The 14,775-nt window shown below is 38.9% G+C and overlaps 2 protein-coding genes across 6 annotated transcripts; one reads left to right on the forward strand and one right to left on the reverse strand.

Moving 5' to 3' along the window:
• Positions 1-3,838: 3,838 nt before the first annotated feature.
• On the forward strand, positions 3,839-11,066 carry LOC107223275 (D-arabinitol dehydrogenase 1). 4 transcript variants are annotated; one of them, XM_046739075.1, is made up of 8 exons: positions 3,839-4,136; positions 4,674-4,928; positions 5,298-5,535; positions 6,618-6,799; positions 6,883-7,340; positions 7,432-7,812; positions 8,000-8,253; positions 8,439-11,066. In XM_046739075.1, exons 1-5 carry the CDS (start codon positions 3,999-4,001, stop codon positions 7,084-7,086), a joined length of 1,017 nt encoding a protein of 338 aa, XP_046595031.1. In that variant the 5' UTR covers positions 3,839-3,998; the 3' UTR covers positions 7,087-7,340; positions 7,432-7,812; positions 8,000-8,253; positions 8,439-11,066. The 4 variants fall into 4 exon arrangements, with proteins under 4 accessions (XP_046595031.1, XP_015518393.2, XP_046595032.1 ...); XM_015662907.2 differs by having other exon boundaries at positions 7,449-7,812; XM_046739076.1 differs by having other exon boundaries at positions 6,883-7,824.
• Positions 10,294-14,758, reverse strand: LOC107223282 (lachesin). Of its 2 annotated transcripts, XM_015662914.2 has the most exons (6): positions 14,425-14,755; positions 13,509-13,738; positions 13,167-13,423; positions 12,592-12,995; positions 11,938-12,055; positions 10,294-11,434 (listed from the first exon to the last, which is right to left on the reverse strand). In XM_015662914.2, exons 1-6 carry the CDS (start codon positions 14,468-14,470, stop codon positions 11,413-11,415), a joined length of 1,077 nt encoding a protein of 358 aa, XP_015518400.1. In that variant the 5' UTR covers positions 14,471-14,755; the 3' UTR covers positions 10,294-11,412. The 2 variants fall into 2 exon arrangements, with proteins under 2 accessions (XP_015518400.1, XP_046595029.1); XM_046739073.1 differs by lacking the exon at positions 11,938-12,055 and having other exon boundaries at positions 14,425-14,758.
• Positions 14,759-14,775: the final 17 nt, after the last annotated feature.

A 14,775-nucleotide genomic window follows, 5' to 3' on the forward strand; every position in this document is an offset into this window, starting at 1 on the left:
GCAAGCGAATAATACGTTTTTTATCATCCTTCATGATGATCACGTCCAAAAACAGAAACCAAACACTAACTGCGTCGTTGTGGCTGGTTTCGAGGTGACTGACCCCTAGCCATGAGCTTTATTTTTCAAGGAACCAAAACCATACGGTAGATGAATATTTTAGTCAACACGTCGCGTTAAGACGAGACACGAATCTGCCCATTAGTTGTAATCAAATATGCCTGTGTAACTATATCGTACACACGCTACAACATGCTCAGCTAGAATTGAAAACATATATATACCTATATCCTATGTACATGCAAAAGGAAGTGTGACATGGGCAAGATACGATGCAAAAGAAGTCTCGAGTAAAAAAAGCAATCATGTTGACCAGAATAGGTGTAGACGTAAATAGATCGGCACTAGAGAACGTAAAAAAAACAGACAGCCACGTGGAGATCTGGCTAAGCGATGTGGAATGTATGAAAAAGCTCACGGAGTGGCGGCAGCGCGAAGTTGAAACAATGATGAGAATTTATCTTTCAGTCGGGACATTTTACGTGCGATTTGAAGGTGAGGATTGCTCTCAACAGTTTTAAAATACAGCGTCAGCTGGACGTCGATATGTGTATATGACATAATTCGTTTTGAATATAGCTGTTAAAATTACTGGGCCGTTTAGCATGAAGTTAAACTTTTGGAAACCTGCAAGATTCATTCTTATTCACGGTTCAAACTTGTTGCTGAAGAACAAACCAATCATTTATTGTAAATAAAAAAAAAAAAAAATCAAAAAAAAAAAAAGACATTAAACAAACGTAAAAATTGCATATCCGCGGACTGTTACTGCCAGAAACTGGGATAAAAACTTTGCAGATAAGACGTGTCGCGGGATTCCGACGGCGTCAATTGGAAAAAGGTGTGCGCATCGGTCGACCAATGACAGGTGAGAGAGCGATGCGCGTAAGCGAACGTGTCGTGTTGAATATCGTGACGTCGATTGGGGCGCGTGTAAAAATAGGAAGATTTCGTGCAGTTCGGAGGTAATTTGGCGACGACGTCACGTCGCGTTTACGCGTTCTTTAACCCCTGGGAGTACATATTTTTCCTGCCAGTCAAACTCCTTGAAACTAGGTATACAAGGGTTCTCGAAGTCACTGATTTCAAAAATGGGGTCAGGTCTGAGAAATTTTCAAAATTCAAAACGACGGATCTAATATGAGCGAGTATGATCAATTTTATTGTATTTTCAGTCTGCCGTACTGGATCCGTCACATTGAATTTTGAAATTCTGACATCGGACCCGTCTTTAGCGACAACGAAAAATCAAGACTGCTAGGTTCCACTTTTCTAGTCCCCATAGTCTTCCGGCAATTACATTTATTCTGTAGACACATTTTCAACGCTTTGTTTATTTGTGGCGCTCACTATATTCGCGGAATCATCGTAATCCCTCTTAACAAAAAAACAAAATTACAGTGATATCTCAAAAATTGAATATAAATCTTTAATAAGCGATTCAGAAAAGCTGTCTCATATAAGAGACGCTGTGCCGCAAATGGTTAATACATAACAGTTAATATATTGATAAAAAATAGACGCTCCGTATTAAAAAAGTCAATATCGATTGACAAGCGAATCGTATCGCCCACCAGTGATAAAATAGTATACGAACACCTATATTCGCAGAAAGAAATCTTTTTGACGTCACATTGCACGGAACTCTGGGGCGCGAAGTTAATTGAATTTACGCAAATTTACATTTACGTAAAAGTTGAGGCCCTTGAGTATAATTATTGGCGGCGGTGGTATCGTTACACAATCGGGTGTTCCCTTGAACGCTGATTTTTTTATACTTTATTTTTCTTACTTTATACGACGTGTGCCTGTAATTATGAGTGACAATTACAATCAATCTGACTGTACAAAAAACCAGAATCCTGTTCTGCTATCAATTTTGGAATATATTTTGCTAGTTATACCTGCGGGAGTTTTTTGTCATTTTACGTCCTCTTCACCTTTGGAATGCTCAGAGTCACCGTGGTTACGTTAATTGCTTGTTTTTCAGACGTTTCTGAAAGACGGCCAAGATTTATGCAGAGCAATGAATCGCGTGACATATTGCGTCAAACTTCGTAATTCGAAATTACAATGTTGGCCAATTTTTCACCAACCATGGGAGCCGTTCAACTATCTTGAACAATTTCAAACAAAAATTCCAGTGCGGTTACGGAAAAATGTAGGTAAAAAATATTCGAGATTTGGTCATTGTCTTTAAGTTGTTCTTAATATTCAGTCGCGTTCATTAAAATCGACAATCACAAATGGTCTACTTTTCCTGCACGACGATGAAATTACATTTTTTTTCCTTGACACCGTGCTCCAGTTTCACACTGATAGTCAAGTTTGATAACAAACCGTAACAGGATAAACCATGTTCTAACAATGAAAGCTGCACTTACAGCACTTTGAGGAATGAACTCATAGTTTATTCATAGCATAGAATACAAATTATTAAATGATATTTTTGAAAGAGAACTTTTCCGTAATGACCAGGTAACATTACAACACATGCGTAATCCGAATGTCTGCACCGGTGAGAAGAAATGCATTAAAAAAAATTCGAAGTTTTTTTTCCCCTCTAAATATTTCATGTAAATATTTTTTAAGATTGCACGGGTGGTAAAAAAACATTTAAAAAGTCAAACCATTCGAGATAAGTTCAAGAAAATGTCAGCCTAATCCCGGCGTCTGAATAACGTACAATTTATTGTTTTATCTCGATTATATGAAGTAAAAACGGTAGATTTCTTACGGGGTTGTAGATCAGCAAAATAAAAGAGCGAACTATTTTTTGAAACATGGTTATCTGAATACACGTTTAAGCTCATCATAACACAACAGCGTATCAATGGCTTTCAGTAGTATTTGATATATATATATATACATATATATATATATATTATTTGATAATAATACGATATCTGCAAAAGATTTTCAAATGCATGCGAGAAATAATGCAAAACGCAACCAATTCTCAGTGCAATGACAAATAATACACGGAGGGAAAGGATTATTTTAGTGAAGTGATGTTCGTTTGATTCAACTAAATGCGGCGAACACAATATACTCACTTGATTCCACAAAATAATTTTGCTGGTTTAACAAAATTTAGCTGAATCAACTAAAGATTTTCTTAGACCGATAGATCTTGAATTGAGACAAATAAATATTTATTTCACCGCTCGTGGCCACACATTCAGTTGTATCAATTACTTTTTTCTCTCAGTATGATAAATAAGTGTGCCAATCGCTATTGGAATTCGTGCTGTAATTTTTCGCCATATTTCAGATTAACGGAATGAGGTTGCAGCTTGTTGCGGTTTCCCCGACTATGGCATTTGGGTACGTGGAATTTATGGAAAATCATAAATTTCGCGATTGTCTTACGATTCGGAGGTAAGCACGTGTTACCTCGTGGCCTGAGAATTGGACTCGGAGAAAGAAACTGGGCTGCAAAATTGTCTACGAAAGAAAATCTGATTGGGAGATTGACTTGACTCTCGATCCGTTCCGGAGATGCGAGACTCGTCGAATGACCGGAGCACGTATCGAGAGGCTTAGGAAAATCGCACGAGGGGTAATGGCGAATGATAGAAGGAGCGCAGAGCGAAAAACGCAGTGGGAGACGTGAACGAGGTGCGAATGAGCGAGCAATTCCTAACGGAAAGCAAACGAGAGTAAATGTGTGGGGAAGTGGAACGTGACTAAATAAGAGCGACGTCACGCTTCGCGCACCCGAGTATTGGGCCGTATAAATTGGCGCTGGTTTTGTCAAACTCAAAGTTCGCGCGTCAGTCGATCGTCCGTATTTCGCGCGTGTCGGAAGCCGCTCCGTAACCGAGAATAATCGAAAAAAAAAAATACAGAATAAAAGCATGGTGCTTGTCGATCTGCTCGCAGTTCGGTTGTTCATTCGTTGAGTCGAGACTTGTGACAATTTTCAAATTTTAGAAATGGAGTATTTGAGCTTTGATCCGAAAAGTAAAAAGCTGACGCTGGAAGAATGCGCCGTTCCTTCGCCATCCGAGAAGGAAGTTCTAATCAAAGTTTCACATTCTGGAATCTGCGGTACCGATTTACACATACTCGACGTAAGTGCTTACGTTTCGAATAACGCCGTATCGCCGATAATTCATCGTGTCGGTTGATAGCTGCGCATCACCCTGAAAATCTGGTAAAAACTAAAATCAACCGCAGCACACTCTTCCTGTCAGTCTGCACGAATTCGAGCGCACATTTTATAAATCCTTTACAATTCGTAAGTCATTTCACTTCGTTTCGAGTATTAAGAAATGGCGTTATGAAATTAACCAATGGCAGCCGAGTAAGAAATTGTGACATATTTTTTTTTTCCTCATTGTTACATTTTTAACCGCTGCGTCGAGCTTTTGCCTCTGCCTAACGTTATATTCATTAGAAGTATTTTCGAGCCTTGAACGAGTGGCCTAGTTTCTACGATTCTGTTATTCGCTCTGTTGAAATAATTCGAAAATCATCGCACCTCGTTCGGTTAGAAGAGAAAAAATAAACCTATCGAGTATCTGCGGTTTCAATGCATATATTTAATTTCAATGTGCAGCCCGAAAAAAACACTATCCTCGTATAATTTGATTTTATTTCGTTCACAGGGCGCCTTCCCCTGCAAAGATGGCCCGCTAATTTTGGGTCACGAGTTCTCCGGTCTTGTGCAGGCTGTCGGTTCGGCGGTAACGGCTTTCAAGGTCGGGCAAAAAGTTGTCGCTGATCCGAACACTGGGTGCAATACTTGCGACTTTTGCCACGGCGGTAATTACCACTTTTGCAGACTCGGCGGTATTCACAACACCATAGGAATATTTCGTGACGGGGGCTGGGCTACCCACGTCCTAGTTCCCGACTCCCAAGTAAGTCGATACCACGCCGTGACCCAAATAGGGTGAATAACGAAATGTACAGTCCGGCCGGAAAGTTTTCGGCACGAGACTCGAGTTGTGCATTTGTAAATTAAATTTCGTATATATATGACGCCGCTCGTGAATTTAATGGGAAAAAAAACTATGATATACGCAATCGATGGAGAGTTTAGACCGGTGATTTTATCATCGTAAAATGTTGCACGCTGCGAATAACTGATAAAATCTACTAGGCTTAGAAGGTGACGGAAGTATGATTGTGTTCCTGAAGCTGTGACGTTGCGAGTGAATGTCTGATCGACGGGTGAGCGAATACTTTTTTTAAATCTTATTTTAAAACATACCTTGTCTGGTCCGAAGGTACACTTAGTGCCCGAGGGAGTGAAACTACCTCAAGCAGCCCTGGTCGAGCCATTGTCCTGCCTGGTCCACGGTTGGGACATATTAAATCCTGTCCATGTTGGTACGAGAATTTTGATAATAGGAGCGGGAATAATCGGTTCGTTGTGGTCGTGTCTCCTCCATCTCTACGGTCAGCGAAAAACAGTGACGATCAGCGAGCCTCAGGTGAAGCGGAGACGACTGTTCGAAAATTTGGGTAAGTACAGAAGTGCCCGAAAGCCCCAGGTGGGTTTTTCATTTAGATTTTCTTCCCCCCGTAAACTAAATTGCAAATTAATCAGACGATCTGATACTTTACCTGCGGCGTAGAAGCCTCTGCTGCAATGTTGAAAAAATATCAAACTTTTCACGTGAATCTACAGTTTGAATAATTACACGGGAAAATTTTTGAGCTACCTGTTGAGACTTCTAGCGACATGAGGAACTAAATTACGAACGTACGCACGTTATACGAAGATTGTCAACACAGAGTCGATTATTTGAGGTCAATGTTAATCCTTCGACTCAATGACGTCTACGAATCACAGCGACTGGAACTACTTCGCGTAAATACGTATACACATACAGGCGATCAAGCAGGTGGGCATAAATATGCCGAGCACTGAACTATACGTCCCACGAACGCAACACACGATATCTACATAGGCTATTCGAATCCCTATTTACCGTTGAAATTTTCAAACTGCTAAACGTCTCGAATGTTGAGCGACGAAAAAACCGAGTTGATTTTTGTTGACAATGAGGTGTGTCTAAGAGCTGTATTAGGATGGTCTTTATTTAGGGTGTTTTCGAAAATTCCTGCGGACAAGGCGGAAAAAGTTTGCAAAAAAATCAAACAAAATGTACACAAAACTTGAAGCCTGTAGGTCAACTCTGAGAACTGCCTCGAAAGCAGTGAAATTTCCCATTTAAATAACATGGGAATTCGAGCTTACTACATCCTTTTTTTTTTCCCCGCCTTAATAATCCCGGCGGGGTTCTTAGTTCTTAGAGTTGACCTACAGGCTTCAAGTTTTGCGTACATTTTTTTTGATTTTTTTGCAAACTTTTTCCGCCTTGTCCGCAGGAATTTTTGAAAACACCCTAAATAAGGACCACCCTAAGCTGTATTCACGCGGTAGTTATTGTATGTAAACTAGGTTCGTCGTTAATCGCAGGTGGAATTTCGACTGTTAACAATACAGGCTTCAGAGGATTGCACACTCTGAGTCTGTATACTTACAGTTATATATAAATTTTGCTCAATTTTAATTGTTCTCTGTACTTATTTATTGCCAGATTTGGGTTTCAAGACTGTTGCTCCGGAGGATTTAAAGGGCTCGGAGTTCGATCTAGCGATAGATTGCAGTGGCTCAGGTCCCGCTATGCAGGAAGCCTTGACTTTGCTGGGCAGGGGAGGACGGCTCTGCGTTTTTGGAGTCGCCAATCCGAATACGGAAGTCAAATTCAAACCGTTCGAGGTGCTGCTGGAAGTGAAAATGGGCTTACGAAACAAAAACCAAATTTCAATAATCCAATGCGTAATAACACTATTTTTTTACAGGTTTACGCGAGGGAATTGGCCATTGTCGGCGTGAACATTAATCCATTCACCTTCCCGAAAGCTTTGTCTCTGATAACGGCTATGACCGACACTTATCTCGACTACGAAAAACTAGGAATAGGTGTCTACTCGTTGAAACAGTATCAGGAGGCTTTGACTGCTCTGAGGAACGGTGATATCAGTAAAGTAGTATTTAAATTTTAGTCATACATTATAATCCAATCGTCACATTGTATTATCAGTAAATTGTGATCAGTTATCGTAATATTAAAAAAACAAATTTTTATAATCGTTAATGTTATTTACCTATCCTTCTTTATCTCATCTGTCTCCTTCGTCCTGCAGATCAGCGTTAGTTTTCAACCTCAATTTTTTTTCAGGCATTACTGACATCTTCGCACAGTGCAAGGATTCGCAATGATCTAAGGAACTAAAGTTCTGTACACCATAATTGCTAGGTACTTTTATTTTTCCTAGCTGCCCCGGCACCTGAAACAAATATTCATTCGCAGTACGAAGTCTGAGGCAAAAAAATCGTGCTAATTTCAGTGATCAAAATTTCACAGCTTAAAGTCAAGCTCTTCAGATTCAGGGTTTCTCTCGATGACGTATAATTCTCTCGTGATATGTCCAATGATCTCTGAACTTGGATGTCCGCGTAATTAAAGGCTGGTTGTACATTCGTTCGCATGCATCAAGTTTGAACGGACTATCTATTTACCGAATAATATCTACTGGCACTATTTACGGATGTCTGATAACAATACGGTTCACAACGGCGATGTATGCAGGATGTGAGTTGTCCGGATAAGGCGCTCGCTTTCATGAAATTGTCACAGTGCATTCCTCGCTTCTCCCAAGTACCGAACACGACCTCAAAAATGTATACGTTCTACGGATTTCTGGTGATTTGGAGCGGGTTACAAATAGGTGAGTAGGCAGGTATGTCGGCTTGTTTTTACGTGCGAGAAAAAATAGACGAATTGAGAAATTCATCAATATTACGCGAATCAAGTTCAAGATCAGAGTTCCTTGACAAGTAACCACGAAATATGTGTTTGTCTACAAGGAATTGTGCTTCAGCGTACAGAGAGTATCCTCATCGTTTTTGTTCCAGCCTTTTCTTCTCGAGAACCGGGTGTCGTTGGAGGGGAACTATTAGCGGCAACGCCAATGGTAATTCAAAGTATCGGAAAAAACCTATCCCTGGACTGCGAGCTTCCAAATTATGGAAATAACCCTACTCGTTGGTCGATAGTTAACCGTGACGTAGTCACTAATTTAACGACCGAAGATGGAACGGAGCTTGTTGTCCCGAACAATCGATATGGTTTAGTTAACAACGCGGAACGATCAACGACGACATTTACGGTATGACAATATTTTTACAATCCAAATCCAATGAACCTTTGGATATATCAATTTTTCAAAAATCCAACCATCGAGTATGAAACACGAGTGTTTGCGACGTGCGACTCTCCCGTACAGGCAATGAATTTAAGATGCGAACCCTGAACATTTAAGACTGTGAATAATTTAATTAATTTTTTCTTCAGATTAAAAATTTCCAACAAGAAGATACGGGACTCTATTTTTGTGAGGTAGGGCAGCTAAATGGTCATGGATTGTTCTATTACATCAACGTGGGAGTTCGACAATAACGGAGTTCGTTAATGTTTCGATGATGCCGTTAATCTAAAAATGTAAAAAAATACAGTTACCTTTGCGCACAAGGTCTCGCGTACTGTGTTCAAGCACCGCCTGACTGATCGTGATTTACAAACTGAGGCGTCAATGGAGGCGAAGGTCCAACAATTTCGTTACTGATAAATTGAACAAACAAATTGGAGAAGACGCAATTTATCTCGATTCATTTTTACTGCCATTCACCTGTTTCCGATTCTTTTTCAAGATAGAATCAAATGCAGCACGTCTACGATACACGTAACATCAATGCCTCGAAATATTAGGTATCTCGGTTATCGTTGCTTTTCTCCAATAACATAATTCCACTTACAATTAGTGCAGTTGCAAAATCACGAGTTTTGTAGATCGCTCTGCGTACATCGACCTTCGTAACCAAACCGGTTGGAAGACCCATATACCGTAATTAAGCAGTAAAAGTCGTCGAACTGTTATCCGAATATATAGACTTGATCTATTCCTGTCATTTGATTCCATTTATTTAGGTCAATTTCTAGGAATTATCATATTACGTGCAGAGAATACATATAAATTTACGGTACACTGCAAATAAGCACTTTCATGTACATGAAATTATAAATACATTGATTGTTCAAAGTCAAAGTTCAATTCCTTCTACACACAATTTATCCATCCAGATAAGAGGCCCGATAAGATTTCTGAGAAAACAAATAGATATTAGCTATAAGCCAATAACTTACTAAATAGTTTGAAAGGTGGATGATTTTTTGCTTATTTTATACTTCCGAAATTTCAAGAGATCATCACTGCGATGGTTGGCGAACATTTAATTCCACATCGGCAGAAGGTCGGTTCTCAGGGCCGATGGATAATACACATTTATAGAGTCCGGCGTCTATTAATTGAAGATTAGAGATCTAAAAAAATGCGCAAATAGGTGAGTAACACGTATAAGAGCCAATGCCACGTTCGACTGACATAAGTAAAATACTTAAGATTAACCAAAATTGTACCGTCAATGTAAACTCCAAAGATGTTGCGTTACGGTGTGTAGCCACTGAATAACGGTTGTCAGGAACAACAAGTGCACTTCCGCTTGATATATATAGGGTATGTTCTGCAACCTTTGTCCAGAGAACAGGAATATCCACAGCATTATCAGCGACACATGACAGGCTCACAGCGTCTCCGACCGCTTTAATTTGTTTCGGCGAAATGTAAGTAATAGCTGGCCGATCCTGCAAAGTAGCTGTAGAAGAAGAGTGAAAATTTATCCAAAAAAAAAATAAATAACAGCGTTTGAACTTCTTAATTACTGCCGCGAAAAATAATTTCACCTGTTCGTAGCGTCACGGCTAGAAAGACCAGGTACACGTGAAAGGAATTCATCGTATGAAGCTGCAATCGTATACAGAACTTGAACGAGGATCACTTGCGAACGATCGTTCAACGAATGAGACAAAGTTCGCGTTCAGCCTGATATATGCTATCTCACACCACTCACGGTCGAAACTGAATTACACATATTCTTTAAGATGTTATAATTCGTCTGACATATTAACGGTCAACGGCCTATTTCGCAACCAATATTTCTTATGATTTTTACTCAGCGATGCGGCGTGGTACGATAAACAATTGTTAATAGATTGAGGGAATTTCTATTCAAGTGGTGTCGCTGGGAAATTAATGTAGTAGTAGAAGGTGAACATTTGTCAATACGGTAATACGTACGGTATGTTTCTCGAATGTTTCAAAAATGTTGTTTAATTGGGTCATAACAAGTTTTTCCGTATTCAGTATATATGGTCGAAATAACAAAATGCATAATTTAAGATAATTTATCTTAGTTCTTACGGAATACGCGGTAAAAAGTTTACAAGTGTAAAATATTGTACATATTGTAAAAAAGTCGTTCGTTATTCTACATTCATCACGATTAATTATTAAATTTGATGTTATTGCGCTGTACGTTACTAATTTGTAAAAATGTTATATAAAAACACCTAAGTACTAGTGAATATTATCGTTACATATTATTATAATTGCGAGTACGTTGGAATCCCAATAAACAGGTTCAACCCAACTAAGCAGTACTCTGTTAATGAGATTAAATATGTGACAATACTTGTAACGTATGTCTGGAGTACCTTGATTACTTGGTACTCAAATGTGTATTAACTTGTTTATTTCATTTTCACTTCTATTGCTAATTTGTATAAATGTTAGATTTAGCATAACGTTTACTCTATAATAAAAGTAACGAAGAAAAATGGACGCAAATAAAATACATATCGCAGGCGATATGTAAATATAATAAAATACCGCGACATAGGTACTTCCGATTTTTTGCTGCCTGGTTAATCACTTTACACGATAGATTCAACCTCGAGATTCGATGACGTGGCCTCTGTTAGGGTCCACAGAAATTAATAACATAATAATATTAGGTAACATTAGAACACGAAAATTTGTCATTTCTATTGTCGAACGCAACAATTCAGTTTGACTGATGATGCTAAGATATGCTTGAAAAATTGCTACAACCTTAGAAATCTAGATACTACTTTTTTGACTTTTCTATACGTGGAATGATTATCTACGGAGTGTAAAAAGTTTCGCTTAATTACCAGGTACTAGTTACCAAGGAAAAATGGAATGAAAATTCACTTGTTATAAAAAACAGAAGAAAAAAACTTATGGTGTAAATAGCTGTAAAAAAAATAATCGTATAAAATCGTTTTCACAATTATGCACAATAATCAATCGAACGACCATAAACTGGTACAAATTACAAGGCTCATAAAGGCCATCAACCATTTGGATAGGATGCATCGCGGTGCAGCGGCCCAACGTAGTCCTGGATAGTTAATGTTTGGTATGGAAATTTCTGAAACAAGAAACGGGACTTCATGATTCACAATCACTGCGGTTTGTGTTAGAAAGTCATCCACCAATTATTATTGCTTACCGTAAACGTGTACAAATACAAGCAATTAACTCGGAAGAAACACTTCGATTTTACTTCTTCACGGGTGGGTAATTGTAAGATACATACATAGACTCAAATAATACAAGCAGGGCAATGATTCATAACACAATCACAATACAGCAGTATTATTCAAAATTTTTCATAAAACGTTTTAAAATAATTGGTAAGATTATGAACGTGGTACAAATAGTAATATAAAATAAACTGATAGACAAATCAAATAAGATGTGCACTTACGAATTTGTTGTAGCATCTCCATTTCAAATGGGAATACAGTAAAGTGCCAGAAGCATATCAAACCGAATTCAGGGTACATTGTTTCCATTGCATAATTGTTGAGACATGGAAGTTTAATGCATTTGTCGATTCAGAAACAAAAAAATTTATTCAACAAATCTTACCGGAAAATAGCTGCTACAAGAATGGCAAAGGCCACCAATGGTCCTGATGAGAGTGGCATCACAGTAGCTCCATAATGTGCCTGACCACAAGCCGGTGGACAGACAGGAATAATAGTTTCTGTGTGAACAAAACAATGCACAAGCTACAACATGCTATCTACGAAATAATGTTGTCAAATAAATTTCGTAATTTCTTCTAAGTACTGCAATTACTTGACACCTAAGATAGACGGGTTCTAGCTAATGAAACAAGCAATAACAGATCATTAAGCATTCAAAAATTTTTCCGCTATTCCTAATAAAGTTCAACACTCAGGGACTGTAGCAGAGCATAGCATAAAAATTAACCGTCAATTTGCATTATGATATTGGAAGAAGTAAAAATAAGTTTCTTTTTTTGCACATCCCTGCACTTGAATGTTTCAGAAAATAATTATCAACACTAATTACGTCCAATTCCGTATAGGGCAACTTGATACTTGGTCACTGTTCGAAATAACAGATACATTTAAAAAAATTGATGACTTTTTCACGATATGTAAGCAGCAGAGTTTACCTCAAATTGCCATACTGCGGGAGCGGGTCTAAATTAATCAAAGTCTATTTTAAAAAGGGCTTACTAATATACTACAGAAAAAATGTTGACAAACTAACCGAAGAGCTCGACTTGGGTTTCAGATGTTCCCAGTTTATTCGCAGCTTTGCATACGTATTGGCCGTATTGCCGCTTTTCAATGGTGATGACCCTGATTGTTGTGTCGGTAAATTCATCAGCGGTAGCGAAATGAGAGATACTGTAGTGCTGATTATTTGACAGCGTGACCTCGTCTTTCATCCAGGTAATTGCAGGTGGAGGATAAGCTTCAACGTGACATTCCAAATCCATGTCGTACTGCAAAGCTTGACCCAAACGTGGACGTGGAGCAGTTATAACTGGTGCGAATTCTACTTCCACAGCAATGTTACGTCTCGCTCCTTTTCCCACTCCATTTTCTGCCACACAATAATATGTGCCACGGTCTTCTTTTCGAATTGCTGAGATTTTAAGAGTGTTGCCGCTGTAGCATGAAGAAAACAAAGTAAAGTTATCTTAGTCGTTGGAGATTTTTGAGCGCCAAGGTGCAAATGGCATGCCGACTATCTTCTTAATTACTACTCTAGAACCCACCCACTATAATATCATTAAACAACTTACAAAACTTGCATATGTTAGTAACTGTGTAATTTACCGATAAATAGAACCCCCGGTAGGCAATAGAGCGTTATTTTCCCTGCGCCAAGAAATTCTTGGATAAGGATGCCCCGAAGCATAGCACTGCAGCTGTACACTCTGTCCTTCGCTTGTGACCAGAGATCGCGTTGAATTATCACTAATAACCGGCTGCCTACGAACTTGCAGATCGACTTCTGCAGAGATCTTGTTACTGAGTGAGATGATTACTTGACATTGGTACGTGGCTGCGTCAGTTTCTTGTATATCCTTAATCTGCAGAGAACCAAGAAAACTAGTTAGCATCTCGATGTACAATTTCTTTCCAATCAACATAAAGAATCCAGAAATTCAACCATACCTGCAACGTATATGTTGAAGATGCAGTATCATATCGCAAGGAGAACCGACTGTCACGGATGATCAGCGTTGTCCCAGTAGAAATGGGCAACTGATCTTTGGTTGCTTTCACCCAAAGAACTGGAAAGTCTTGAGCATATTGCACCGAACATTGCAGATCTACTGTACCTCCGATGTCTCTTATTTGTTCCTGAGATATGTAACTGATGGTCGGCGTACGCTGGGCTGCCACTGGAAGAGTAATCAACCTTTACTCCTGAACTTACTCCGAATTAGCAAGGTGGACAGACTTTACCGAATTTAACTATTGGTCTGAAGGAAAGTTGAAAAGGGAATTAAATATCAAAAATATTACTATGTTGTTTAATGAGCTCAAAAATCAGATCAAGGTTAAATCAATATTTTCCAAAGATAGGTTGCATCAATTTATTCACATGCACGTTGCGTGAACTATTTATAGTAATGAAAACACCAATGTAATTGTTGTCCGAGATGAAGATTATGCGAATGTGCGAATCATGAATCACCATTCAACCGTTTTTACCCCTCCCTTCGAATAATTGTTACGTTACGTTAGACGGCAAGAAATTCATCAATAAATATCACGCAAGAAGATCACAAAAAATGGAGAAAACAGAAGAAAAACATACATTCGTTTCAACACGCCACTTTTGCCAAATACGACTCTGATTAGAACAGGTGCAGGGAAAGAAACATTTTTCGTCATTCAATCATTCATCAAGTCGGTGATAATTGTTGAATTCAAGAATTGAATACTACTGCATTTTAGCTGATTCCGCTCGACTTTGGCTCCGTTGCGCTTTGATGCACGAACGAAATGTGCGACTTGGCGATAATCTTGATCCGCTCGTAAGTTTTATTGAGTAGTACTGGAATAGAAAAATCAGCCGACTCACCCAGCTGTAGCAATGCGAATAACAGGTACACGCCAAAGGTTTCCATCGTAGCGACACACCCAGTAATTCGGATCTTAAAACGACGCCCGAAAATACTTGATCACACGCTACGTGCCTCGAATTTTGCTTACTTGGGCCCGTTCTATCTTTTCACAAAACTTTTACACACTGGCCAGCTTTAATACAGATCATTTGGTGAGATTCGACGTATATTCGATTGTCAATGTAATAATAACAAACCGTTCGAACGGGCTAAGAACGGGCGGTTGAATATTAAATCAACTTGTCAAACAATGCCCCCCCACACGCAACTGAGCAGGTGATTGTAGCGACTCTTTTCCAATATGGCGG

The sequence above is a fragment of the Neodiprion lecontei genome, chromosome 4, assembly GCF_021901455.1.
Source record: "Neodiprion lecontei isolate iyNeoLeco1 chromosome 4, iyNeoLeco1.1, whole genome shotgun sequence".
Classification (NCBI taxonomy): Eukaryota; Metazoa; Arthropoda; class Insecta; order Hymenoptera; family Diprionidae; genus Neodiprion; species Neodiprion lecontei.